The following is an 11,644-nucleotide window of genomic DNA, read 5'->3' on the forward strand; positions in this document are numbered from 1 at the left end:
TTTTTTGTTTGTTTTATTTTGTTTTTTTTGAGACAGAGTCTCACTTTCCTGCCCTCGGTAGAGTGACGTGGGATCATAGCTCATAGTAACCTCAAACTCTTGGGCTCAAGCCATTCTCTTTCTCAGCTTCTTGACTACCGGCATTGTGGGACTACCGGCACCTGCCACAATGCCCAGCTGTTTTTGGGGACGGCGTCTCACTGTGTCTCAGGCTGGTCTTGAACCTGGGAGCTCAGGCAGTCTACCTGCCTTGGCTTCCCAGAGTGCTAGGATTACAGGCATGGCTAAAAATATTTTTATCTCTGAGTAGGTATACCTGAACAATACTCACTTTTAGTTGTTTTTGAACTTTGTAAGAAGCTATCATGCTGCATATAATCTTTAAGGACTTTTTTCTTCATTAAATATGTGTATCAAGATTGGTCCATATCCCGTGGTACATGGAGGGTATTAATTCCAGGACAGCCCCCACCCCTGGAGTATACCAAAATCTGTGCACATTCAAGTCTTGAAATGTGCCTTGTGCGATGAAATGTAATATTGTGTTTGGAAGCCTGCCTTGTTTTACTTAATGAAAAGGAAACACTTGACCCTTGAACAATATGGGCTGACCTTCAACGAGGGCCCACTTAGATGTGGATTTCTTTATATTCTCAGATGTGAAGTCTGCATAGAGGGAGGGCTAACTTTTCCTTTACTCAGTTCTCTGCCCAGTAGGCATTTCATTTGTTCTGTTTGTTGCTCTTAGAATCTGTGCCATTGTAAATGTTCTTGTATGTGCCATTGGGTTCATAAGTACATTTTGTAGTCTCTTTTGCACTCGAGCTTGTTGGGAAAATGGAAAATAAGAAAAACATCTAGGTCAGAGTTTGTCGACCTTAGTACTGTGGACATTTGGGGCCAGATGTGTCTTTGTTTTGTGTGTGTTTGTGGGCTTTCCCTTGCATGCAGGGCGCTGAGCAGCATCCCTGGCCTTTACTCCAATAGATGCCACTAACACCTCATCCCCATGACTTGTGGCAACCCAAAGGGCTGCAGTTATTGCTAAACATCCCCTGGGGTTCAAAATCACCCCCATTTGAGAACCTCAGATCTAAATAGAATAAGAAGGACAAGAAATTAACCCAAATAGAAAGGATTAGGTTCCTAAACAGAAAGACTACTAGTTAGAGAACTATAGGGACAACTGTGTTCAGCTAAGCATAGTATCTTCATAGGAAGTTATAAATATCCAATATATGTATGTTATAAAACCCAACATACTTACATAATGAAACTATATTGCAGAGGTGCTGGAGATGAGTATTATAACCTAATCTTGGCATTAAAAGGCCTTTTCTGAACTAGATTTTGGCCTAGACTTTCAAATGGGGGTGTCCAACCTGTAGTCTGTGGGCCTCATGTGAATTAGGTGAGGACCATTTTGCTTATCTATGGTGTCCAGTGTCTCAAAAATTATGTACAGACCATTATCTGCTCATCAGCCTTTGTTAGTGTTTGTGTACTTAATGTATGGCCCAAGACTCTTCTTCCAGTACAATGGGCAAGTAAAAAGGTTGGACACTCCTGGTACTGTTTAGTGCTGTCCTGCTAATCTTCTTGATACTTATCATTGTTGCTGACCTTTCTCCTTATTTGGAATATCAAAAGGGAAATGTCTTGTTTTGAGACAGAATCTCACTCCATTACCCTGGGTAAAGTATTGTGGCATCATAGTGCACAGCAACCTCAAACACTTGGGCTCAAACCATCCTCCTGCCTCAGGTTCCTGAACAGCTGAGACTACAGGTACCCACCACCATGCCCAGCTAGTTTTTCGGTTTTTAGTAGAGATGGGGTCTTTCTCTTGCTCAGGCTGGTCTTGAACTCCTGAGCTCATGGGATCCTCCCACCTCAGCCTCCCAGAGTGCTAGAGAGGTTATCTGTTTTTAAGTTGAAGGCTGAGTGATGATTTTACCGAATATCCCAGTTAAGTCCTTTTGACAGGTGCTTCAGTTGTGATCAGCAAATTTAAACAAAAGACATGATGACATCCTGTTAACTAAAAGAGGCCAAAACTGCCTTTATTCCTCTTTTCCTGCTCTCTACTCTTTTCTATGCTTTTATTTATCTTAGAGAAGTATATTTAAAGGCTTCTGGGGGTCTCTCTTAACCACTATATAAACTGTTGCCCAAAAGAATCCCCAGATTTTACTCAGGAACACCACTTAGAGAGTCTTGAAGAAAACATGTGTCTCGTTGAGTTGGGTGGACAAGAATGAGCAGTAACAACATGGCAGGGAAAGTTACTGAGGTTACTAAGGGTGATTAGGAGAACTAACTTTTGTGTGCCAATTTTCAGAGTGAAAAACCAGTTGATATGAAGAAGAGTAAATCCTGTGAAGCTGATGTCTCCAGTGACCTTCGGAAAGAAGTAGAAAGTCATTATAAGCTCTCTCTACCTGAAGATTTCTATCACTTCTGGAAGTTCTGTGAGGAGCTTGATGCTGAAAAGCCAGCTGGTGAGTTGCTGCAGTGTTGTTCTGTAAGTCTAGAGAACACTTAACCAGGAGACTGGGCCAAGGGCATAAACAGTTCATAAACAAGGGACATATTTAAAGATGTCTCTAATAAGAGAAATGTAGTGAGAGAAATATAAGTTAATGCTGTAAGAATATGGCACTGTCAGCTCGGTGCCTGTGGCTCAAGTGGCTAAGGCGCCGGCCACATACACCTAAGGTGGCAGGTTTGAATCCAGCCCGGGCCTGCCAAACAACAATGATGGCTGCAACCAAAAATAGCTGGGCATTGTGGCGGGTGCCTGTGATCCCAGCTACTTGAGAGGCTGAGGCAGGAGACTTGCTTGAGCCCAGGAGGAGTGAGCTGTGATGCCGCAGCACTCTACCCAAGGTGACAGCTTGAGGCTCTGACTCAAAAAAAAAGAATATGCCACTGCTGCCTGTTATACAGGTAAAGGTAAGTCATTGCACTCTTTGGGAGAGTAAGGAGCCCTTGGACTATCACAGGCGTTATGGTCTTGATTAGCAGTTCTCTAAGAACTTGTGATCAGGTGAAGAAAGTTATGTTCAAGGGTATTTATTGAAACAAAAAAGTGGGAAATGGCTTAAATGCCTGTCAATAACATATCTACTCAGTAGTATTCATAGTTTGAAAAGACTGAGGGAGATTTTTAGGAAATGATGAAGTATGATGCCCTAAATATCTTAAGTTAAAAGAACATGTATGTATGCTACCATTAGTACTTAAAAAAAAAGAAAAGGCACACACCCCCCTGTGTATCTCTTGTGCAGTTGCTCTCTCTGAGAAGGTGCACAGGGACTGCTGATGGATTGCGTGAAGTTACTTTGCACTCTCTCCCCTTTTGTGTTGTGTATGTTTTTTAAACTAGGAAGCACTCACAGACTATTGGTAGAAATGTGTGTTGATGCCTGCTTTGAATTCTGGCAATATTACAGGACAGAGCTGTGCACAGGTTTCTTAAAAAATAGTCTTGCCTGCGTATACATACTTACTACCAAAGATGTTTACTGAAGCATTTTTAGAATAGAAAAAAATTAGAAATAGTAAATGTCGTCAGTAGAATAGATGAATAGCTACTTTGCAATGGAATATCATATGTTATTAAAATAAATCATGCAAAATAGGCAGGTTGTGGTGGCTTACACCTGTGATCCCAGGACTCTGAGAAGCTGAGCAGGAGGATCTCTTGAGCTTAGGAGTTTGAGACCAGCCTGAGCAAGAGTGAGATCCCAATCTCTACTAAAAATAGAAAAACTTGCCAGGCATTGTGGAGGGCACCTGTAGTCCCAGTTAATCAGGAGGCTGAGGCAGAAGGATCGCTTGAGCCCAGGAGTTGGAGGTTGCTGTAAGCTATGATGCCATGAAACTTTACCCAGGGTGACAGAGTCAGACTCTGTCTCAAAAAGAAAAAAAAAAAGGACATTATTTCCTGTCTACCTTCAGAAAGTATTGATTAAATAAGCTTGTTTTCTTTATAGATTCACTTTCTGCAAGCCTTGGACTTCAGTTAGTGGGTCCTTATGATATCCTTGCTGGAAAACATAAAATGAAAAAATCAACAGGCCTGAATTTTAACCTTCACTGGAGGTTTTACTATGATCCTCCTGAGTTCCAGACCATTATTATTGGAGATGATAAAACTCAGTACCACATGGGGTATTTCAGGTAAAGGATCTTTTTGTTCTCTAAAATACTAAAGTGTATAAATGTGTCTGGGGAAAGGCCTCGTTTTCCCCTCTTCCTGGACACTTTTGCTGTTACCATCAAACCTTCCCTGGGATGATTTTACTCTCACTGGTCCTTTCTTTGAGGTTATGAACTTCTTTCCCTGTGGGGTTCAGAAGAGCTCTTTTAGTCCAAGAAAGATAATTTAGAGCAACTGTTGTGACCTCATCTGTGTGCTTCCATGAGCTCTAGGGTTGGACTGATCCTGCTGTTTGTATGATCCTGTGACAGTCATTAATGACTGTGGCTCACTGTGACTCAGTTCCCTCTCATACCTCGGGATTATGAGAGTTAAATGAATGCATGCAGGATGTTTAGGATGAGAAGAAATAGAGGTGGCCCTTGGTCTCTCCAGGTGATGCACACCCAGTGCAGCATCCTGGTGTGACAGAGCCCACATAGGCTGGGAACGGTTATGTGGATTCTGCTCTGGCTTTGACATTAACTTACTAGGCCTTGGCAATGCCTCTCTGTAATTGTTTCCTCAATTTTAAACTAAAAAGGATTTGGTTATACATATGAATAGTATCTTTTTACCTATGTTAAGAATCCTGTCCTTTTTCTGTTTTTCTTTGTTCTTTTCTACAAACTCTAAAATTATGATGGTATGTGTAATTTTTCCTGCTTCCTTTGACAAGGCTTGTTCCCTCTTTGTATTTGGGTATAAAAGCAACTAGGTCCTAAGAATCTTAATTTTAGGTTCTGATATATAACTAAGATTTGTCGTAGATATTCCTGAGAAAGTTAGAGCTTAAAGTTGGCAAATTTGTTCCAATAGAAAAAAATGGGTATTTTAGGTCTGTAATATAAATTATGGGCAGCTAAATTTTTAATATCTTTTGTTTAAACAGGGATTCTCCTGATGAACTTCCTGAATATGTAGGTATAAATGAAGCAAAGAAAAATTGTATGATTGTTCCTAGTGGAGATAATGTGTTTGCTGCAGTCAAGTAAGAAATATTTAAGTTCTACTTATAATTGTGTTTATAATTTTTGTACTTCATTGGTCTGTTACAAATGGGATTTGAGGCAAGCCAAAAATTGTAGATTTCTAGAGATCATTTCCATGACTTTTGCTTTCTACACTTCTGTTTTGTCACTCTTCGTCAAAAAATACATACACCTCTTATACAATTGTTTAGTGAAAACACTTAACCTTGGCCTCAGATGGCCCATGGCAAAATCTTTAAGAGTTCGTTATAAGTGCTCACTGCACAGGGTCAGACAGAAGGATGTGATAGAGTAAAGGAGGTAATCATCAATCCTGGAAGGGCTGGTGGGGCAGCTTAGCTCCCAGGAAGGACAGTAGTGTGGCAGCTCATCTGGCCGATCAGTGAGTTTTACATCTCTGACACCATTGGGGACCTGGGAAGTCAAGAACTGTCAGCATCACAAGTAGCTCTAGGAACACCTTATCTTTGACAATGACCTGTGCCAATAAAGTGGATGCTTGCCCCTGCCTATCCACCCAGTGCAGCCAAGAACAGGTGCTGAGATCTCAGCTGCTACAGAACATAGAGATCTCTGTGGCTATGCTCACTGGTGGCAGGATAGAAGCGCAGCCTCCCTGTGGTGTCCTTTCTGCCTTGCATCTGTATGGGGTAGCCAGTCTGGGTGAAGCCTGGAGAGCAGCGAGGGGAGCAGCTGGTTCCATGGGGAGAGGCTGAGCTGGCCAGTCTGCTGTGTCAACCACAGACAGGATGCGGAGCAATTTGTCAGAAGCCATGTAGGCTGTACTGTCATGAAACAGAGAAAGCAGTCTCTACACTCCAGATGGTACAGTATGTGTGTGTGTGGCCTCCAAACATCTCCCTCAGAAACCCTTTCATTCCCTCTGATTTGATGGTGCAAGTCTGCAGTGAGGAGGATTCAAACTAAGGCAACCTCTGGCACCACTGGGCCATGCTGCATGTATACATGGTATATGCTGGTGTGTCCAAGGGACAGTCACGACATGGGTGGGCAACAAGTTCTTTGTTCTGCACACAGTAGACCCTCTGTAAGCTGACCCCATCAAAGGACTGGTGGTCGACACACAGCAGTGATCACCATAAGACACTAGGCCTGCTGTACTGTCATGTACATGTGGTGCATGTCTGTCTATGAAAATTAGGTCAGCTTGAGGTGATCAGTGTAGGGAGGTTCTACTATAAAGTATTGCCTCTGTTTCCTAATAGGTAAATTGGACTTAGGCTCTTTGCAGTGCCCAGCCCAACAAGGTGTTACGGTGAATAGACAGACGTGAGCTTCCTCCTGGGAGTCTGGTTCTGGCTACAGAGTGGGGGACACTGTGTGTCCAGCTCTGCATTTCACTCTAGCCTTTTTTTTTTTTTTCGCAGTTTTTGGCTGGGGCTAGGTTTGAACCCACCACCTCCAGCATGTGGGGCTGGCGCTCCTTTGAGCCACAGGCGCTGCCCCTCACTCTAGCCTTTTACGTTGCTAGCAGAAATCATAGTTTGTCTGTGATAAACATAAAATTATTTTTGTAAAAACTACTTTTGTATAAGCTTATAAAGTAGCTTTGACTTTCTTTTGTAGTTTTGAAATTTTCCTAATACAAATTTAAACACTAAAAAAAAAGTCCCTTAGGGCTGGGTGCAATGGATCATGCCTATAATCCTAACAGCACTCTGGGAGGCTGAGGTCAGTGGATTGCTTGAGCTCAGAAGTTTGAGACCAGCCTAAGCAAGAGGAAGACCTCATCTTGAAAAAATAGCTGGGTGGCTTGGTGCCTGTGGCTTAAGCAGCTAAGGCGGCAGCCAGATACACCTAAGGTGGTGGGTTCAAATCCAGCCTGGGCCCACCAAACAACAATGACGGCTGCAACCAAAAAAATAGCCGGACGTTGTGGAAGGTGCCTGTGGTCCCAGCTACCTGGGAAGCTGAGGCAGGAGACTCACTTGAGCCCAGGAGTTGGAGGTTGCTATGAGCTGGGATGCCATGGCACTCCACCCAGGGGGACAGCTTGAGGCTCTGTCTCAAAAGAAAAAATAGCTGGGTGTTGTATTGGGTGCCTATAGTCTCAACTACTTGGGAGGCTGAGGCAAGAGGATCACTTGTGCCCTAAAGTTTGAGGTTGTTGTGAGCCCAGCACTCTGCAAAGGGCTACACAAACAAAAATTCTATCTCAAAAAAAAAAAAAAATTCTTAAGATTTATAACAGTGTCCTTTTTGGTGTACTTTCTTATGCCAAATTTTTTCCAAAGCAGTATGCCATTTTTGAATACCTAGTGATATAAATGAAAACTTAATTAATCTTAGCTTTCTAAATATCTCATCTTGATTTAGACATTAAAGAGATGTTATAAACTTCATATGTTTGCTATTTCTGTGACTGGTGGCTTTTTAATAATTTTTTTTTTTTTTTTGAGACAGAGCCTCAAGCTGTCCCCCTGGGTAGAGTGCCGTGGCATTACAGCTCACAGCAACCTCCAACTCCTGGGCTCAAGCGAGTCTCCTGCCTCCACCTCCCAAGTAGCTGGGACCACAGGCGCCCGCCACAACGCCCGGCTATTTTTTGGTTGCAGCCGTCGTTGTTTGGCGGGTCCGGGCTGAGGATTCGAACCCGCCACCTTAGGTGTACGTGGCTGGCGCCTTAGCCAGTTGAGCTATAGGCGCCGAGCCTTTTTAATGATATTGTTTTCGCTTGTTTTAAGTAAACTATGAAGTGTTTGAGAGAACTTTTGGTAATTACTCTATAGACTTTTTCTTGCATGGAATTTGACATTTTAAACCTAGCTCCCTTAATTTCCAAAGGTCTGTGTACGTAATATTGGCCTGAAAGACAATAAGGGCCTTTATTTCTTTTTCAGATTATTTTTGATGAGAAAACTTAAAGAAGTAACAGATAAAAAGAAAATTAACCTCTTGAAAAGCATAGATGAAAAACTCACAGAAACAGCCAGAGAACTGGGATACTCACTAGAACAGAAGACCATGAAGATGAAACAGAGAGATAAAAAAGTACGATTTCAATGTGTTCGTCTCTGCTGTTTGCTGTTCAGCAGGTTATTTTCTGTGATTTCTTCCCATGTGTACTTCACCTTTCCCTTCTCCAGCCCCACTGAGAGAGAGCTGGATGGCTCCTCTGGCTGTCCTCTGCCTGGGCTACAAGAAGGGTAGGGGCTGCTGGCCCCAGTAGTTAGAGCACAGGTAAAGTCTTGTAACTGGGTGTCCCTGCTGTGCCATGTAGCTCCTTCTAGCATTTGCCACTCTGGTGACCTTGCAGTGTCAATCATTTCATAAAGTGAAAGCAGCTCTGCACATAACATTTACATATGTACATAAGGAAATTTAACATCTAATGACTGAGGTCTGGTAACAGTGCAAGGTGCTTTGGGGGTTCTGGATCTTTCTGGTTTTCGGTTATCAATATCAAAGTAAGTTAACAGACAAGCTGAAGAATTCTGTTTTGGGGTAAATGAGAATTCTGTGGAGGAATTCCTGACACAGTCGGTGGAGAAGCATTTGTCCCTGAAAGGAGAACTCACCTGGGTGTTGCTCCTGAGTGATCTAATACTAGGAAGAAAGTACCTCAGTGTCCTTAGTGTTGAGAATCTTGTTTCAGATTCTGATCTTGGTTCAGCTGTGGGATGATTTTCTGATAAATTTTATGCTCTAAGTTGCAGTCTTAGAAATTCTTCTTTTAGTCCTAAAAGACCAGAAATAATTTCTGAAAACATATCATGAAACACGTTACAATGTGGCACTTTTTTTTTTTTTTTGAGACAGAGCCTTAAGCTGTCCCCCTGGGTAGAGTGCCATGGCTTCACTGCTCACAGTAATCTCCAACTCCTGGGCTCAAGCGAGTCTCCTGCCTCCACCTCCCAAGTAGCTGGGACCACAGGCACCTGCCACAATGCCCGGCTATTTTTTGGTTGTAGCCATTATTGTTGTTTGGTGGGCCGGGCTGGATTCGAACCCGCCACCTTAGGTGTATGTGGCTGGCGCCTTAGCCACTTGAGCCACAGGCGCCAAGCCACAATGTGGCACTTTTAAATTACTTTAAGATATTTTATTGCTGTTTTGCCTTTCTGGTCATCACCTTATGACTAGGATAAAGGGTACAATCCATTTGTATGTATTCCTTGTGAATGTGTTTGCCTTATTTGTCTTGACTAAAGTCTGTGCTTCTGTGGACATAATAGCTGTTAGCAAATTCTTTAATCAGAGCTTTGTTTTGTTTTTCTACCATCATCTAATTTTTTTGCAGATTTCCTTAGTTCTTCCCTATAACTGTAAATAAGATATGATTAGGGTTTAAATTTCATAGATATACTTATCCTGGATCCCTCCCCATGAGGTTTCTGTAGTGTTTGATCACCATGATTTTTTTTTCTCCCCTTCTGGTGATTATACTTTCGGGTCCTTTTCTTTTTTTTTTTTTAAGAGACAGTTTCACTTTGTCACCCTTGGTAGAGTGCGGTGGCGTCACAGCTCACAGCAACCTCTAGCTCTTGGGCTTAGGTGGTTCTCTTGCCTCAGCCTCCCAAGTAGCTGGGACCATAGGCACCACCACAACGCCTGGCTATTTTTTGTTGCAGTGTGGCTGGGGCCAGGTTTGAACCTGCCACCCTCGGTATATGGGGCTGGTGCCCTACTCACTGAGCCACAGGTGCAGCCCCTCAGGTCCTTTTCTATTATATTTATGTATATGTGTGTGTATGTATGTGTGTGTTTATTTTTAAACATAACCTTCACGGCATTTTCTTAGTTACTGTGTTAAGACATTTATATTCTACATTTAGTAAATTTCACATGTACCCTTATAAGATGCACCGTAGGTGTGGTCCCACCAATTATCCTCCCTCCACCTCCTCTCCCCTTTTCCCTTCTTCTTGGGCTATAATTGGGTTATAGCTTTTCATATGAAAGCTATAAGTTGGTTTCATAGTAGGGCTTAGTACATTGGATACTTTTTCTTCTATTCTTGAGATACTTTGCTAAGAAGAATATGTTTCAGCTCCATCCATGTAAACATGAAAAAGGTAAAGTCTCTATCAAGCTGCATAATATTCCCTAGTGTACATATCCCACAATTTATTAATCCATTCGTGGGTCGATGGGCACTTGGGTTTCTTCCATGACTTAGCAATTATGAATTGGGCTGCAATAAACATTCTGGTACAAATATCTTTGTTATAATGTGATTTGTGGTCTTGTGGATATATACCTAGTAGAGGAATTGTAGGATCAAATGGCAGGTCTATTTTTAGATCCCTAAGTGTTCTCCAAACTTCTTTCCAAAGGAATGCATTAGTTTGCATTCCCACCAGCAGTGTAGAAGTGTAGAAGTGTTCCCTTTTCTCTACATCCATGCCAACATCTCTGGTTTTGGGATTTTGTGACGTGGGCTAATCTTATTGGAGTTAGATGATATCTCAAAGTAGTTTTGATTTGCATTTCTCTGATGATTAAGGATGATGAGCATTTTTTCATATATCTGTAGGCTGTGTGCCTGTGTTCTTCAGAGAAGTTTCTCTTCAAGTCCCTTGTCCAGCTGAGATGGGATCACTTGTTCTTTTCTTGATAATACGTTTGAGTTCTCTATGGAGTCTGGTTATTAAACCTTTTTTGGAGATATAACCTGCAAATATCTTCTCCCATTCTGAGGGCTGTCTGCTTGCTTTACTTACTGTGTTCTTGGCTGTGCAGAAGGTTTTTACTTTGATCAGGTCCCAGTAATGTATTTTTGGTGTTTCAGTTGTTCCCGGGTCCTCCTCATAAAATATTCACCCAGGCCAATTTCTTCAAGTGTTTTCCCTGCACTTTCTTCTAGTATTTTTATAGTTTTATGTCTTAAGTTTAAATCTTTAATCCAGTGAGAGTCTATTTTAGTTAATGGTGAAAAGTGTGGGTCCAAATTCAGTCTTCTGCTGGTTGCCAGCCAGTTCACCCTGTACCATTTGTTAAATAGGGAATCTTTTCCCCATTAAATGTTTTTAATTGGCTTGTCAAAGATCAAATAATGGTAAGTAGCTGGGTTTATCTCTTGCTTCTCTATTCTGTTCCATACATCTACCTCTCTGTTTTTGTTCCAGTACCATGCTGTTTTGATCACTATCGATTTATAGCATAGTCTGAGGTCTGGTAGTGTGATTCCTCCTGAGACATATATATATATATATATTTTTTGTAGAGACAAAGTTTCACTTATAGCCCTCAGTAGAGTGCTGTGATGTCACAGCTCACAGCAATGTCTAACTCCTGGGCTTAGGTGATTCTCTTGCCTCAACCTCCCAAGTAGCTGGGATTACAGGCGCCTGCCACAATGCCCGGCTATTTTTTTTTGCAGTTTGACCAGGGCCGGGTTTGAACCTGTCACCCTTGGTACATGGGGCCGGCACCCTCCTCACTAAGCCATAGGTGCCACCCTCCTGATTCTTTTTTATTTCTGAAT

The 11,644-nt window shown here is 42.2% G+C and overlaps 1 protein-coding gene across 1 annotated transcript in view; it reads left to right on the forward strand.

Moving 5' to 3' along the window:
* The window catches only part of LOC100945903 (histone PARylation factor 1), a 25,602-nt gene that overhangs the window by 2,159 nt on the left and 11,799 nt on the right, over positions 1-11,644 (forward strand). The window contains exons 2-5 of the mRNA XM_003792816.2: positions 2,342-2,501; positions 3,999-4,185; positions 5,097-5,195; positions 8,058-8,208. Of these exons, the coding sequence (XP_003792864.1) occupies positions 2,342-2,501; positions 3,999-4,185; positions 5,097-5,195; positions 8,058-8,208 (597 nt within the window). The remainder of the gene's footprint in view (positions 1-2,341; positions 2,502-3,998; positions 4,186-5,096; positions 5,196-8,057; positions 8,209-11,644) is intronic.

This window comes from Otolemur garnettii, unplaced genomic scaffold (assembly GCF_000181295.1).
Source record: "Otolemur garnettii isolate 467f Iridium unplaced genomic scaffold, OtoGar3 scaffold00061, whole genome shotgun sequence".
NCBI classification, from domain to species: Eukaryota; Metazoa; Chordata; class Mammalia; order Primates; family Galagidae; genus Otolemur; species Otolemur garnettii.